The 15,727-nt window shown below is 44.9% G+C and overlaps 1 protein-coding gene across 1 annotated transcript in view; it reads left to right on the forward strand.

The window, feature by feature from the left end:
- The first annotated feature begins 1,129 nt into the window (after window positions 1-1,129).
- Window positions 1,130-15,727, forward strand: part of LOC142183334 (uncharacterized) — a 38,425-nt gene continuing 23,827 nt past the window's right edge. The window contains exons 1-2 of the mRNA XM_075258389.1: window positions 1,130-1,428; window positions 5,956-6,051. Of these exons, the coding sequence (XP_075114490.1) occupies window positions 1,167-1,428; window positions 5,956-6,051 (358 nt within the window). The 5' untranslated portion in view covers window positions 1,130-1,166. The remainder of the gene's footprint in view (window positions 1,429-5,955; window positions 6,052-15,727) is intronic.

A 15,727-nucleotide genomic window follows, 5' to 3' on the forward strand; every position in this document is an offset into this window, starting at 1 on the left:
TAATACTGTGTACAGGGGCCACTATGGGGGATAATACTGTGTGCAGGGGCCACTATGGGGGATAATACTGTGTGCAGGGGCCACTATGGGACATAATACTGTGTGCAGGGGCCACTATTGGGATAATACTGTGTACAGGGGCCACTATGGGGGATAATACTGTGTACAGGGGCCACTATGGGGGATAATACTGTGTACAGGGGCCACTATGGGGGATAATACTGTGTGCAGGGGCCACTATGGGGGGATAATACTGTGTGCAGGGGCCACTATGAGGGATAATACTGTGTGCAGGGGTCACTATGGGACATAATACTGTGTGCAGGGGCCACTATGGGGGATAATACTGTGTGCAGGGGCCACTATGGGGGATAATACTGTGTGCAGGGGCCACTATGGGGGATAATACTGTGTGCAGGGGCCACTATGGGGGATAATACTGTGTGCAGACACTCTCCCTTATGTGTATGATTATCCCCTGACCCTATATCAAGTAAGTATTTGTTCCTATCCTTGGTTTTCAGGGTTCAGTGCCCCTGTAAAATAACGCGGCGCATACGCTCCTAACTCCCATTGAAATCAATGGGAGCATTTTGAGCGCGTCATCTGCCGGCACGTGTATACGTGCCAGATTGCGCTCCACTTTCTTCCGTGTGAACTTACCCTAAGGGTGCGTTCAGACAATGTAAAATGGAGCACAAGCTGGCACATATACGCGTGTCAGCATTTTGCACGCTCAAAAAGATACCATTGATTTCAATGGGAGTTACGAGTGTATACGCCACGTTATTTTGCGGCTGCAAAATGCTTTCCTTTCTCGCACTCCTTTCTTCCCTCACAGTTCCCCCTCCCCGCTGGATGAGCCGGGCTCTGTGGGGAAGGATATACAGAAGCTGCATGGCCCAGGGTGAGGTGAGCGCTGCTGAGATTTGGTACAATGGGATTGTATAGCCATGTGGTGGCTCATCATGTGACCTGTGCCGGAGGAGGGGCAGAACTTAACCCTTTGCTTTGTCTCGGGGGTGGTCCAGGCGGTGAATTCTACACCCCCCTACCTGCCCATAGGCTGATCAGTCAGAGGGATGTTCTTCTGCCTTGTTCTGAGCCAGGAGCTGCTGCTGAAAGGAAGTTGTGCAGAGAAGTCTACCCGGATATTGTTCTTACACATGGAGGAGACCAGGGATTGTCTTGGATTAGTGGTGAAAGTGGAGGAAGAGAACAAGGACCATGTCCAGACACAGGCTGAGCGACCGTATGTCTGGTACGTCCAACCATGTGCGTATGATGGCGATGCTGAGGCCGGTATTCAGTCTCCAGGAGCTCAGTCTTCTTACATGGAGGTAAATAAGACGGAGGAAAGAGTCAGCCCTAAGGTGGAAGAAGAAGGACAAGACATTTACCCCGTGAGCACCGGTGACCTCAAGAACGGTGAGTCCTCGCAGTTTTCTTGCTCTTCTGTCCTATATCACAATTCGGCTACATTCACATCTGTGTCAGAGTCCGGCTGAGGGAGCCGTCACACGGAGTAAACACGCGTGTATTTTTGCAAAATACACATGTAAAAAATATCATTGAAGTCAATGGGAGTCTTATTTTTACAGGTGCATTTTGCAAAAATACAAGCGCGTTTACTCCGTGTGACGGCTCCCTGAAATTGTAGAGAAAAAAGTCCTGTAAGTTTTTTGTCCAGCAATGTCAGGGAGAAAACAATAGATCCCCAGCGGATCCCATAATAGTTAATGGGGTGATCTGGGATCTGTTGTCTGTCTTACAATGGACCAGATGAATGGATTACATGTGTGAACAGAGCCTTACAAAGCATGACAAATAAATGAGAAGATCGGTGTATTCTTCTCTAGGACAACAGCCATGTCCCCCACCCCCAATACCAGAAAGTTTAGGAGGGGAGGAAGTAGGGGGGAGGGGGTTAGGCTGCAAACTTCTTGTCTATACAGTGTGTGTGACCATTTAGGACCTGGTATGTATTCTGCTCACTATTGTCCTGATACTGTATGGGGAGTATTATGTACTGTATATATCAGGGCTTCTTAGGCCGGGGCCCCACAGGTTGGAAACGCCACGATTTGCCGGCAGCGGAAACGCCGTGCGAAAAATTGCAGCGTTTTACAGTAATTGCAAAGTGGATGGGGTTCATGCGAGTCCCGTGCCCACTTTGCAGTGAAAACTGCAGCTGCAATTTCCAAAATCGGGGTTTTGGAAATCGCAGCATGTCAATTATATCTATGGAAATGACAGCGGCTTCCCTGTAGATATAATAGTAACAGAAAGTCAGCAGAGGAAAACTCTGTGAACTTTCTGTTCAAAGCGCTGCAGGAAGAACCACGATGTGTTCCCGCTGCGGTTTTTCCCACAGCTCTTTAGCGCTGCATATCATCCCGTACGCCGTACCCTAACCCAGCTTTTCCAGACTGTTGATTTTCAAATTTGCCTAAACATGTACTAATAAATCTGCATAAGGACCAACTGCTTGTCTGTATTCTGGGAAAGCTGGGTGACAAGACTGAGCAGCTGCAATGTGATCACAGCCCTGTCAAAGTTGTTACCCAGCTTTCCCAGACTACAGATCTGCCTAATATGCAGTCATGAATCCCCAACTCTCATATTGTAAGATAACTCGCCTGATTTGCTGTCCAGGAGCCTGGAAAAGCTAGGTGTGAATCCCTAGGAGGCTGCAATATTGTACATAGTAATATTAGGGAGATTTATCATCAGAGTCATGAGAAAGCTGGGTAACTGGGACTGTGAATACTAAATCTACATAAATAAATCCCCCTTGATCTATAATCGTTTTCTGTTATCGTTTTCTTTCAGGGTTCCGGTTAAGCTGGGTAAAATAGAAAATAGTATATGTAACTAACCTGAATACTAAATCTATCCCCCGACTTGTAATTGTTCTGTTGTGCAGACCAAATTCTGCTGAAAACCTTCCATGAAAACCTACTGAATAAAACAATCCTAGATCAGGGGTCCCGGGGGGCAGTCATACAGCCTAATGGTGTAGTGTCCCATTGTATTGTAGTTCACCTTCCAGACCATTGTACAGAGCTAGGTTCTCAATTGCGTTTGGGTTTCTGCTCGGAGGGTCTGCCTGGGGACCCCCCCAAACAGAACCCTAATCCGCTTAAAAAAAACTCTGAAACCTATGCACCCCATAGAATGTAATGGGGTCCATGTGGTTTCCACCCAAAATGCAGAGAGGGGAACGGAATCCCTGAGCGTAGTACAAGCCTAAGGGTGCCTTCACACGGCATAGCGCGCCGCTCCATTATACACGTGTCCGAGCGCGGCGCTTCAAAACAGAGCCCATTGATTTCAATGGGTGCCGATATACGCGCACTACCCATTGAAATCAATAGATAAAAAAGCCTCCGATTGATTTCAATGGGTAGCGCGCGTATATCGGCTCCCATTGAAATCAATGGGCTCTGTTTTGAAGCACCGTGCTCAGACATGTGTATACGTGTGTAAAGGAGCGGCGCACTACGCCATGTGAAGGTAACCCTAACACAACACAACGGACACAATACATTGACCAGATGTTCAAGGTTGTACTACTACTTTTACCTACTGCGGGGAAAGTAGCTCGGTGGCAGCAGTTCTGCCAGTCGGAGACATGGACACAAAAACTGCAGCAAATAGGTTTATTTTAAAAAGAAAAAAAAAAAGCTAATTAAATATACCTTCACTTCAGGCACAAAAAGAGCAAAATAAAATCCAGCCTTAACAAAACCCTGCTCGTCTGAGCACTCACTAGACAATAAGTACTAACTATTAGAGATGAGTGAATAGTATTCGACACTATAGTCTTGAATACCTCGCTCCATAGGAATGAATGGAAGCGGCCGGCGCGCTGTCGGCGCTTAACCGCTTGCTGTTCGGCCGCTCTATTCATTCCTATGGAGCGAGGTATTCAAGACTATAGTTTTGAATACTATTCGCTCATCTCTACTAACTATACTTATTAGCAGCCACACGAATCAGCAAAAAAAAAAAAATCGCAGCACAGTCTTACCAGACTCGGTGTCAGGACAGACCCAGGCACTTCCCCTCGGTCCCAGGATCTTCCCTGAAGTCCAGGCTCTGCAGCCCAGTACTGAGCCCAGGATCTACGCCTGGCGCTGAGGCCTATTCAAGACCCGCACTGGACACATATGTAAGAAAGGTGGTGGAGATATACCAGGACGCCAGCACTCTGCCTGCCACCCTCTCACGGATTCTTTTTCCCCCTTTTTGTTCGGACCTGTAGGGGCGGACACTTTTGGCCATCATACAATTGGTCCTGGATTGCAACTATTCCCCTTGGTCAGGTCTGTCAGTGGGGCTACAATACAGTGGCGGCCAAAAAAATCGCACCATTTACAAAATGTAATGATTGTAGTGAAAATGATTTCTGGTCTTTTTCCACTTCCATCCTCTTCTCATCGCATCACATACATTTGACAAAATCCACTGGTGGTACGTTTTTTTTGGCCGCCCCTGTATTACTTATAAAGGGAAACTATTACTGATGGGGGGGGGTATTATTTATAAGAAGGAACTATTATTAATAAGGGGGATTGATTTATAAGGGGGTGATATAATAGCTCATGAGGTGATACAAAGGTGGTCATTTTTACGTATAGGCAAGAAGGGGGTTGTTATTATTGGGGACAGAAAAGGGTATTATTAAATCACTATTTTAAGGCTTAGTTCACATGCAAATCCGTGTGTGCATATTCCGTCGCGGCTTTCCGCTCCAATGAATGGGCCCAGTCTGGAGCGTGCTGCCGCAAGCGGACGGCGAGGCTGAATCAGCCGCAGACTTCGCCTGAAGAAAGGGCAGATCGCTTCTTTTTTCCGCTAGCGGCAACATGACGTTAGCAGAAAAAAGAACGCTAGCGGTCTACATAGACCACCATTGTGAGGGGGCGGATTATGATGTGGATTCCGCGCCAAAATCCACCCCCTGTTGCCCCGTGTGAACGGGGCCTAAAGGAGTTTTCCAGCCACAAACTGATTTTTGATACTGATGACCTGTCCACAGGATAGGACACCAGTCTGTGATCTGTCTGGGCCGACTGTTCTAGGCAGCCTCCATGTGCTGATAACTGGTAGTGGACAGGATGCAGCGCTGCTACTATTCAAGCAATGGGAGGAGCACAGCAGTGCCATCCTCTGTATAGTGGTGGTTCTGGGTAATTGCAGTGCCACTATTATTGCGTGAATAGGAGTGGTGCAACATCCTGTCCACAAGCAGCGTCTGGCTCCCAGAAGCTTCTAGTACAGCTGATCTGTGTGGGGTTCGGTTATCGAACCATGATAGATGACATACTGATGAGCTGTCCTATGGAGAGGTTATCAGTATAAAAAATCAAGCAGAAAAAAACCTTTATTTGATCTGATACTTGTTAGGATAGAAGTCTGTGCAGTGCACCACTACCTCATGAAGGTAGTCACCATGTCCAGGTAGTGGCCTAGTATACAGGTATTCGAGGTCTTTAAATGATGTGTTTTCTCTGGTAATTGTCTGTATAGTGGTAATAATTCTCCCCAGTATAGCAGTAAACAACAGCAGTCACAACTGTATATAAGTTTACAGATTTTCTTTTTTTTTTCCTAATAATTAACTATATTAATGCCACTGAAAGTGTAGCCCTGACTTCTGAAATGACTAAACATGACGGTGTTCTTGGTATATCAGGATTTGGGGCCCCGCTTTTAATTTTTCCTAGAGGCACATTTCATCTTAAACTGGCCCTGCCAAGATTGAAGATCTAGATCCAAAAGTTCTAGAAAAATTTCCAGTTGAAATCCCACTGTTGAGTGGTATATTTACAGTATATATAGCTGCGCTGCTCCCGATCCTGACTGTATATACAACTTATGTTATAAAATATCTATCTCAGTTCAATCCTTCTATTTAATTCTAATGAAATCTATTTTTATTCTTGGCAGATGACAGCACCTGGAGCTCAGAGAGACATCTGATATCTTCAAGTATTAAAGCAGAGGATTGTGGTATTACACAAGACACATACGAGGAGAATACCAGTAGTGAACATATCTCAGCTCTACACAGCAAAGATCTATCATCTGATCCTATTGGATATGTGAGACCTTCTGATTCATCACAGACTGTTAATCAGAATAACAGTCATAGAAGAGGAGCCGAACATCAGAGAACTCACACAAGGGAGAAGCGATATTCATGTTCAGAATGTGGGAAATGTTTTACTAGTACATCAAATCTTATTATACATGAAAAGATTCACACAGGGGAAAAATCATTTTCATGCTCAGAATGTGGCAAATGTTTTATTCGGAAATCATATCTTGTTATACATGAGAGGACTCACACAGGAGAGAAGCCATATTCATGTTCGGAATGTGGGAAATGTTTTATTAATACATCAAATCTTATTCTACATGAGAGAGTTCACACAGGAGAGAAGCCATACTCATGTTCGGAATGTGGGAGATGTTATACGAGGAGATCACAACTTCTTACACATCAAAGAATTCACACAAAGGAAAAACCATTTTCATGCTCAGAATGTGGCAAAAGTTTTATTAATACATCAAATCTTATTAAGCATCAAAGAGTTCACACAGGAGAGAAGCCATATTCATGTACGGAATGTGGGAGATGTTTTGTTAATACGTCAAATCTTATTAAACATGAGAGAATTCACACAGGAGAGAAGCCATATTCATGTTCGGAATGTGGGAGAAGTTTTACTCGGAAATCGCAACTTGTTACACATCAAAGAACTCACACGGGGGAAAAACCATTTTCATGCTCAGAATGTGGAAAATATTTTAATCACAAATCAGATCTGGTTATACATGGGAGGAGTCACACAGGGGAAAAACCATTTTCATGCTCAGAATGTGGCAAAGGTTTTATTACTACATCAAATCTTGTTAGACATCAAAGAATCCACACAGGAGAGAAGCCATACCCATGTTCAGAATGTGGAAGGTGTTTTGCTCAGAAACCACATCTTGTTAAACATGAATATTCACACAAAGTTGAAAGAAATTAATTTGTAATTTGAGAAATTCTAAAAAAAAAAAATGCTTTTTTTTGGAATATATGCTTACTTTTCAGGTATAGTGTAAATGAGTAGAGTATAAATGTCAGAATTCACAGTAACAAGGGCTAATTCCTCGGGCAGATATCTCCTGTACATGTAACAAACATATGGACTTTGCTTGAGTTTTACAGATTTTATTGTTCTATGGGCGCATTCACATGAGGTGTAATACATGAAACTCAAACCATGTGTTAGCCGGATTTACTGGCCTTCACGTTATGCCAGGAGAGTAAAGCCTCGTTCACATCACTCCGTCCGGGGGAGTCCGCACGGGCATCCCCTCCAAACAGAACACCAAACGCAAGTGCAAGCGCTGCAAGCACTCAGACGCCGGTGTGCTTACTGCCAGATCTCCGCAGGGATCGTGCGGACAGGAAAGTAGTTCACCATCTAATTTCCTGTCCGCCTAATTAGTGAGGGCAGCACGTGGCAAGCACACGGACCCCTTTATAGTCTGTGTGGTCCGTGTGCTTTTACAGCACAGCGCTTGTAATGCATTTGTATTCTGTTCGGGGGGGGGGGTCTCCATGCAGACTCTCCCTGGACGGAATTCAAAAGCAGATGTGAACCAACGGTAACTCCTAGTGGAATAGTTATGTAGGATAATAGGAGCTTCTGCATCCTAGCGACATACTGTTCTGTAGTGATTATAACTTAATATGGGACAGTATGTTGCTGGGAGGGACTCCTATCTGTTAAGGTAGTAGGTTCAGTTCTAAACCAATAATGTGAACCAGTACTAGATACACTGATCGAAATATTAAATATGGCGTGGAGCGTCCAGCAACTTCTGGGCCGCAGCAACTCCAACTCCACAGTTGTGTTCACCAGAGCCCCATATGGTAGAGACGAACCTGACAGCACTGCCAGGCAGAGCGGTACGGATCGGGAAACACCAGACACAAATCACAGCAGTACCAGAAACTGGGTACTCTTACCAGCAGATCTTCAGAGTAGCAGTGCAGGTCCAAAAAATGAGAAGGGAGCAGTGGGCGGTAGTCAGCAGGTGGCAGCAGAGAGCCAAAGGGTAGTCAACCAATCCAAGTCATCAACATGAGGGCTGCGCAGTACAGAGGGTTATCCAAAGGGAAGGTGAGGCAGGGCAAGTCAGTAACAGGAGCGGTAGAGCAGCACAAAATCGGGTTCAGGGACAAGAGGTCTAAAGGCAAGCCGGGGTCATAAACAGGAGCAGGCACAGTACACAATCAGGAGTCAGAGGTCAAGGCAAGGGGTCAGTAATGAGGCAAACATACAGGAGAGAGACGCTTACTATCGGATACTGTGGAGAAACACTGAATAGCCAGGGGCAGTCTAGAGCTAGAGCCCATCTTTAAATAGGCTCCGGTCCGGGAGTGCAGAGAGAGGAAGGCTGACAACCTCCACACAGCGTTGTGGAGGCTCCTGCCCTACTCCGAACACTATCATCATACATAACTATTATACTAGTGTGAAGTGGGGTTGAGCCAATCTTGAGATTTCAGGATCGTTTTTAAAATCTGATTTCCGATCATTTTCCTTTCGAACCCAATTCCGATCCTAATGCAAGTCAATGGGATTTTTTTTTTTTAATGATCAAAAAGCGGATTTTAAAAATGATCCTATTCACTACACAGCATGAAGTCCAACAATAGAATGCTTTAATTTTTGGACTTAAAAAAAAAATCCGCCGGCTACTTAGTCCCCCCTGGTGTCCGCTTACCTGCACAGATCCACTGCCCGTTCTTCTCATTCCTCTTCTCTCTCATTCACATGCCTTCAGAGCGCCATGCGCACCACCACCTCCTAGGCTAGTGTTAGAGATGCTGGGAGTAGGCGGGGCTTGTGGCTTAGAGTGTGGGCGGGTACAGGGCGGGGAGAAAACACGACTTTGGCCTTATCCCTAGGAGTCCCTCTCCATGATGTTCAGACCGGTAAATCCAACACACCCACAGACCAAGTTTCATGGCTAAATGTGTCCTAAGAGTAAAGATAAATCCGTCATTTCTTAGAAGTCGGCTACAGATGAAGTATCGTTCCGTTACTTTGTATCGAAATGGATTGTTCAGTTGTTTAATTTTCTGTTTGATGTAATAAATTTCAAAGAGAATTGTTCTACCTTTTAAAGATCATAGATGTATCCTTGTGTCTTTCCATATCGAAGCCCCTAAGAATAATCTCATCCAGTAATGATAGCTGACATGTCCGGGGTTGTCTGGTGCAATCCTTGTGAGAAGAGCAACAGCTAGGACAATAGTCACATTTACGGAAGAAACTTTCCTTTATTAGAACATTGTGGTTAAAACAAACTGGGAGGAAGAAATGACACACAATGGCGTGGGCAACAGCCGTTTGGCGCCAGCACAGGCGCTTTCTCAAGCCTAGTATGTGTCAAAGGATAAGCAAGTTCACACAGGTATATAAAGTCTCGAAATAACAAACATCAATAACAACGGCAAGCATCTCATTACGGATTTTACCTTAAAGGGATTCTACCATTAAAGCAACTTTTTTTCTAATTACCACACGGAATAGCCGTAAGAAAGGCTATTCGTCTCCTACCTTTAGATGTGGTCTCCGTCGCGCCGTTCCTTAGAGATACTGGTACTTACCGGTATGCTGATGAGGTCTCGGCAGCAATGGGGGCGTCCTTCTTCTTCATCTGCCTCCTCCCCTTGTCCATTGTCTTCTTTCTTCGTCATGTCTGACACCTACGCAGTCGGCTCTGACAGCGAGACCCTGTTAGAGCTGACTGCGCATGCCGGCCGGCAGCCATATTTCCAAGGCTGCAATTGCGCGCATGCGCAGTATGCTCCTCACATCTTCACCGAACAGAGAGTACTGTGCATGCTCAGTAAGGTCCGTACGCCTGGATGAGTTCACTCGCGCGTCGCAGGGCTGTACGGACCTTACTGACCATGCGCAGTACACTCTGTTCGGCGAAGATGTGAGGAGCATACTGCGCATGCGTGCAATTTTATCCTTGGAAATATGGCTGCCGGCCGGCAGAGCGTCAGACAGAAGATGACACCGCCTAGTAGCGCATGCGTCTACAAGAGCGGACCTGAAGGAAAACTATTACAGAAGAAGCAGCCAATCAGATCCTTGCCTACGACGGCTATGAAAAGGATAGCGAAAAAGGGAAAACGCGAGGCAGATGGAAATAGATCATATCACGTGGTCTAAAAGAGCCAATCCTGATACGGCTGATGTTCACAATGAAAAAAAGCAAAACAGAGCAGACCTAAGTGAAAACCGCATAGTCAAAGGTCTGGCCAATAGGAAGAGCGACGATAACCAGAAGAACAGAATGACACAAAAGTTACGAAAAGATACAGCATATAAAGAAACTAAACACACTCATGAACAATAATGAAAAAATATATAGAAATATATATTATATTAATCCAAAAGTGGGAAAAAAGAGAAGAAACAACAGAACAAAACCAACCAAAAAACCCAATATTATAAAATAATTGTTATTAGAAAAAATAATAACAAGCAAATGTATAACTCAGAAAATAAGAAAATACGTAGAAAAGACTCGTGGACCACAGACACCAATTCCAGTGCATTGGACGATCAGTCTCATAATAATAAGGCTCATTCTTTACCTAACAAAGAAGAAAAAAGTCAAGATCATCAATCATTGGAACAGCGCCCCCTTTAGGACGACGACCACTTGGAGAGGACGAAGAGTTGTGCATAGGAACGAAGCGCAAACAAGTATCATGGAGAATAAAAATATGGTTATTAACCTGACTGATACATATTTAGATGATGCCTGTTTATCTGTTCTTGCAAAAGGGTTAAATTATAGTCTTACAGAACCATTTGATGACAGAATTTGAAATTGATCTGTTTAGAGGTATTAGTAAAATTAACCTCTTTAAGTTTTTTTACCCAATAACAACGAGATAATGTAAAAGAATCCTATGATTTTCCAGGTGACGTTCCTTGTCAGATATCCTTACTCAACCTTACTCAGTGAACAGCCAGCTCTGCTTCATCTCCGATATAGTAGTGCTGGGCGTGCGCTCTGATTGGCTGCATCTCTGGAGTAGTCGAGCTGAGCGCACAACCCGATGTAGCAGTGCTGGCCGATGTAGCAGAGCTGAGTGTGCAGCAGGTTCAGCTGAACCTGCTACACACTCAGTTCTGCCGCATGAGACTGCTACATCGGCCAGCACTGTAACATCGGGTTATGCGCTCAGCTCGACTACTCCGGAGTAGACGAGCACAGCGAACGGCCAACTCTGCTTCATCTCTGATGTAGCAGTGCTGGCCGATGTAGCAGTGTCCGATGCAGCAGAGCTGAGTGTGCTGCATCGGAATGCTACATCAGAGATTGCTACTTCGGCCAGCACTTAGGGTTGAGCCGATCTTGAAATTTCAGGATCGTTTTTAAAATCCGATTTCCGATCATTCGGAGATTGGATTTTAAAAACGATCCTATTCACTTCACAGCATGTCTTTACCAATTTTTACCATCTTAAATGTGAACTTGTGAAAGAGAGGTCAGAAGTAGAGATGAGCGAACACTGTTCGGATCAGCCGATCTGAACAGCACGCACCCATAGAAATGAATGGAAACACCTGTGACGCCGGCCAGCCGCCGGCAAAGTATACGTGCCAGGTGCTTCCATTCATTTCTATTTAATTCAGGTTTATTGACATAAAAGTATACAAAAACCATATCAAATGACAAATCAAAAACAGACAGGGCACAGCCCGGCAGCGCTTGAAAATTGACATGAGAGTGTAAATAGCAAAGCACAACACAGATAATGGTATAATAAAGTCAATAAACTCCTTTTTTTTTTTTTCATTTTCACAAAAATGGGGGGGGGGGGGAGAAAAGGAGAAAGAGGAAAGGAAAAATAAAGAAGAAGCAGAAGAGGGGGGGGGGGGAGAGTAAGAACAGATATAAGAAGAGAAATAAAGACATAAGCGTAGCAGAGTTCTCGACACAGGGTCCCCTCCAAACACACAGGAGTGAAGGGTAGCACATCCCCATGGGATTTGTCTCCAAAGAAGATAGCAAATCAACACAGTGAGCGAACCTATCTAATCTCAAGCCAGGGTTGCCAGACCTTGAGATATGAACTTCTATTCCTCCTGTTCCAACTCAACATCTCCTCAAAACGAGCAATCTGATTTGTTTTGGCCACCCACTCCGATAAGGAAGGGGCTGAGGTTTGCTTCCAATACAACGGTATCAGGGCTTTAGCTGCAGAGAGGAGATGATAAATTAATCTCTGAGTGTGCTTGGGGATATTCGGTAGTGGAAGGAAGAAAATCAGTAATGATGGCGTAAGATCAGGTAAGTTTGGGCAAAGCTCGTTCAATTTAGTTTCCACCCCAGACCAAAAATCTCTCAGCTTCGTGCATGACCACCATAGGTGCAGCAATGTGCCTCTTTCCAAGCCACATCGCCAACAGGTTCCAGAATCTATCAGACCATGCGTCGCCAGCCAGTCAGGGGAACAGTACCATCTCGAAAGCAGCTTGAAGTGTGTTTCCTGAATCCGCACACATGTCGACATACCATAGGACCTAGAGAGAATCACTGCAACCTCTGAAGGGTCAAGTGTGACCTGTAGTTCAGATTCCCAACTAGATAGGTAGAAGGGTTTAATGATCCTAGGCGGTCTGATCACTTTGTACAACAGGGAAGAAGACTTGTACTTTTTCGGATTGGCCAGGAGGTAAATCTGTTCAAAATATGTAGATCCCCTCTTCCAGTCAAAAGAGGCCTCGAAGGCCTTTCTGCAGTTGTCATAATGACTTAAATGTAAAAAGGACAGTTTATTGGCAATTTTGCCAAAAGCATCCAGGGAACGTAGTTCATCTGGCTCTGGGAAGTCACCACTATCACACAGGGAGATCAAAGGAGTATACAAGAGCGCATTCCAAAAGTCTTCAATTTTTCGAGGCTTATTCGGGAGGATATCTGGGACCAAGGCAGCTGGTAAACATAAAGATGGGGTTGGAGCGATCAATGGTTGGTATTTTTCCCAAACCGTGAGTGCCCCGCCAAAAATAATATCAGATTTAGAAATTGTCCTCCCTACCGACACCGGGCTTGGCGAGAGCCATAAGTCGGCAAGAAAGTAGTCACCGTAGACCTTCCTAAGCAATCTTCCCACCGGAGAAGAGGGCGACGCAGTCGCCGTCTCTGTCCAAAACTGTAATTGGATTGCCTCATACGTATATAACAGGTCTGGAGCGTCAATCCCACCCTCCAATCTCCTTCTGCTGAGAGCGGTATATGCCAATCGAGGCCTCCTACCCCTCCATAGAAAGCGAGAGAAAGAGGACCTCAGATGTTTGAAGAAAGAGAGCGGCAGCTTTATCGGCAGCATTCTGAGCAGGTAGGAAATCTTAGGAGCTATATACGTCTTCAACAAACTTCTCCTACCAAACCAGGAGATACAGGGTATATCATATTTCGCTAAAAGCTTATCTACCTCCTTCAGCATAGGGACATAATTATGATCATAAAGGTCTTTAAGATATCGAGTTATCTTAACTCCTAAATACTTAAGATAGGAGTCTGACCATTTGAATGGGAATCGTTCTGCTAGAGTCTTCCTCTCGGCTGGGGGTAGGGAGAGGTTAAGTAGTTCACATTTATCCGGGTTAATTTTGTAATTAGACAGAAAGCTATACTCTTCAATCACCTCTATTACATGTGGTAAGCTCGTCGAAGGGTCCGAAAGTACAAACAAGACATCGTCCGCGAAAGCCAAGGAGTGGAGGGACCCACCAGGAAGAGGGACCCCCAAGATCCCCGGATGTTCTCTAACCTTTTGCAAGAAGGGTTCTAACGTTAAGATAAAGAGGGACGGTGAAAGAGGGCAGCCCTGTCTCGTGCCATTAGCGATGTCAAAAGAGGCAGAAAGGGTACCATTTACCTTAAGCCGAGCATAGGGAGAAGAGTACAGGGTCATAATAGCAGAAATAAATGGCTTGGGTATCCCAAATCTCTCGAGTGTGGCCATTAGGAATTCCCAACTAACACGATCAAATGCCTTCTCGGCGTCTAAACCAAGAAGGACTATGGGGGTAGATAACGTCTGAGATAAGCGAGTAATATGCAAGAGACGGATCGAATTCTGCCTGCCCTCTCTGGATTTAACAAATCCTACCTGCTCTTCGTTAATCAGTTCAGGTAGCAAGGGTTTGAGGCGAGAGGCCAACAACTTGGCCCAAATCTTCAAATCCAAGTTCAATAAGGAAATTGGACGATAATTCCCACATAACTGGGGGTCCCTCCCCTCCTTAGCAATCAGCGTGACATGTGCCTCCAAGGCCTGTTTAGGGAGCGAAGCTCCTGAAAGGGCTGAATTAAGCGACTTAGTCAGAGGCGACACCAGAATATCCTGAAAAGTTTTGTAATATATCAAAGAGTACCCATCAGGGCCCGGGCTCTTATGGGCAGGGAAGGAGGAGATAATAGACCTAAGTTCTGCCTCCGAAATCGGATCCAGCAGCTGCTCAGCCTGATCTTTGGTTATAGTGGGTAAAGACAGGGAAGATAGAAACTTAGTGATAGCCACCTTCCTCAACTCCGCAGCCTCAACTGTATCAGTAGGATTTAGATTATACAAGGATGTATAAAATTCTCTAAACGTCTCAGCTATAGAGGAGGTGTTAGACAGAACTAAACCAGCAGAAGTACGAATGGAGGGTATGTACGTCCTTGCCTGAGCCTTTTTAATCAGGGAGGTCATCATACGGCCCCCCTTATTACCATGTGAGTACAATTTCTGTTTGTAGTTCAAAAAATGCTTAGCTGCCTTTGCTGCCAAAATATCTTTTAACTCCGTCCTAAGATCTGTCAACTTCTGAAGTTGTAACAGAGTTTGGGTGCGCTTGTGTAATTTCTCTAACTCAGAAATCTGACGGAGCAGGGAATCAATCTTCTGCTGCTGCAGCTTTTTCTGTTTTGCTCCCTGTGCGATCAGGATACCTCTTATATAGTGTTTGTGGGTTTCCCACACTACCGTGGGACTGACATCTCCAGTGAGGTTTATATTAAAAAATTCCGACAGGTGCTTGGATATCAGGTCACGCACTTCAGCTGAATCAAGAAGTCTCTCATTTAACTTCCAAGAGAAGTCTGCACGAGGAAGGGGAAGAAATCGTATGGCACAAGACACTGGAGCATGGTCTGATAGGGAAATCGGGCCAATCTGTGCCTTCTTACAGTAAGGGACTAGCTTCTTAGAAACAAATACATAATCAAGCCTCTGGTAGGAGGACCTGGGATTCGAATAAAAGGAATAATCCTTGACTAATGGATGTAAAAGTCTCCATATGTCAACTAAGTCTAGTTCTTGGAGAAGTAGGTGCAGTTTCCTAAGGGCTCTTTGCGACAATTGTGATTTTCCACTGGAAGAGTCTAACAGTGGATTCAAAGCTATATTTAAATCAGTACCAAAAACAATGGTTCCTTCCGCAAACAATCGTAATCTTTCAAAAGTCTCCACTAGCCAAGATATCTGACCTGAGGTCGGAACATACATGTTTACAAACGTGTACGCATCCATGGCAATTTTCCCCTTTACAAATAGCGCTCTCCCATTGAGATCTGAATAAACTTGTTCGCATGCAAAGGGAATGGAATGATGAAAAGCGACAGTCACCCC

Source organism: Leptodactylus fuscus, chromosome 10 (assembly GCF_031893055.1).
Source record: "Leptodactylus fuscus isolate aLepFus1 chromosome 10, aLepFus1.hap2, whole genome shotgun sequence".
Taxonomy (NCBI): Eukaryota; Metazoa; Chordata; class Amphibia; order Anura; family Leptodactylidae; genus Leptodactylus; species Leptodactylus fuscus.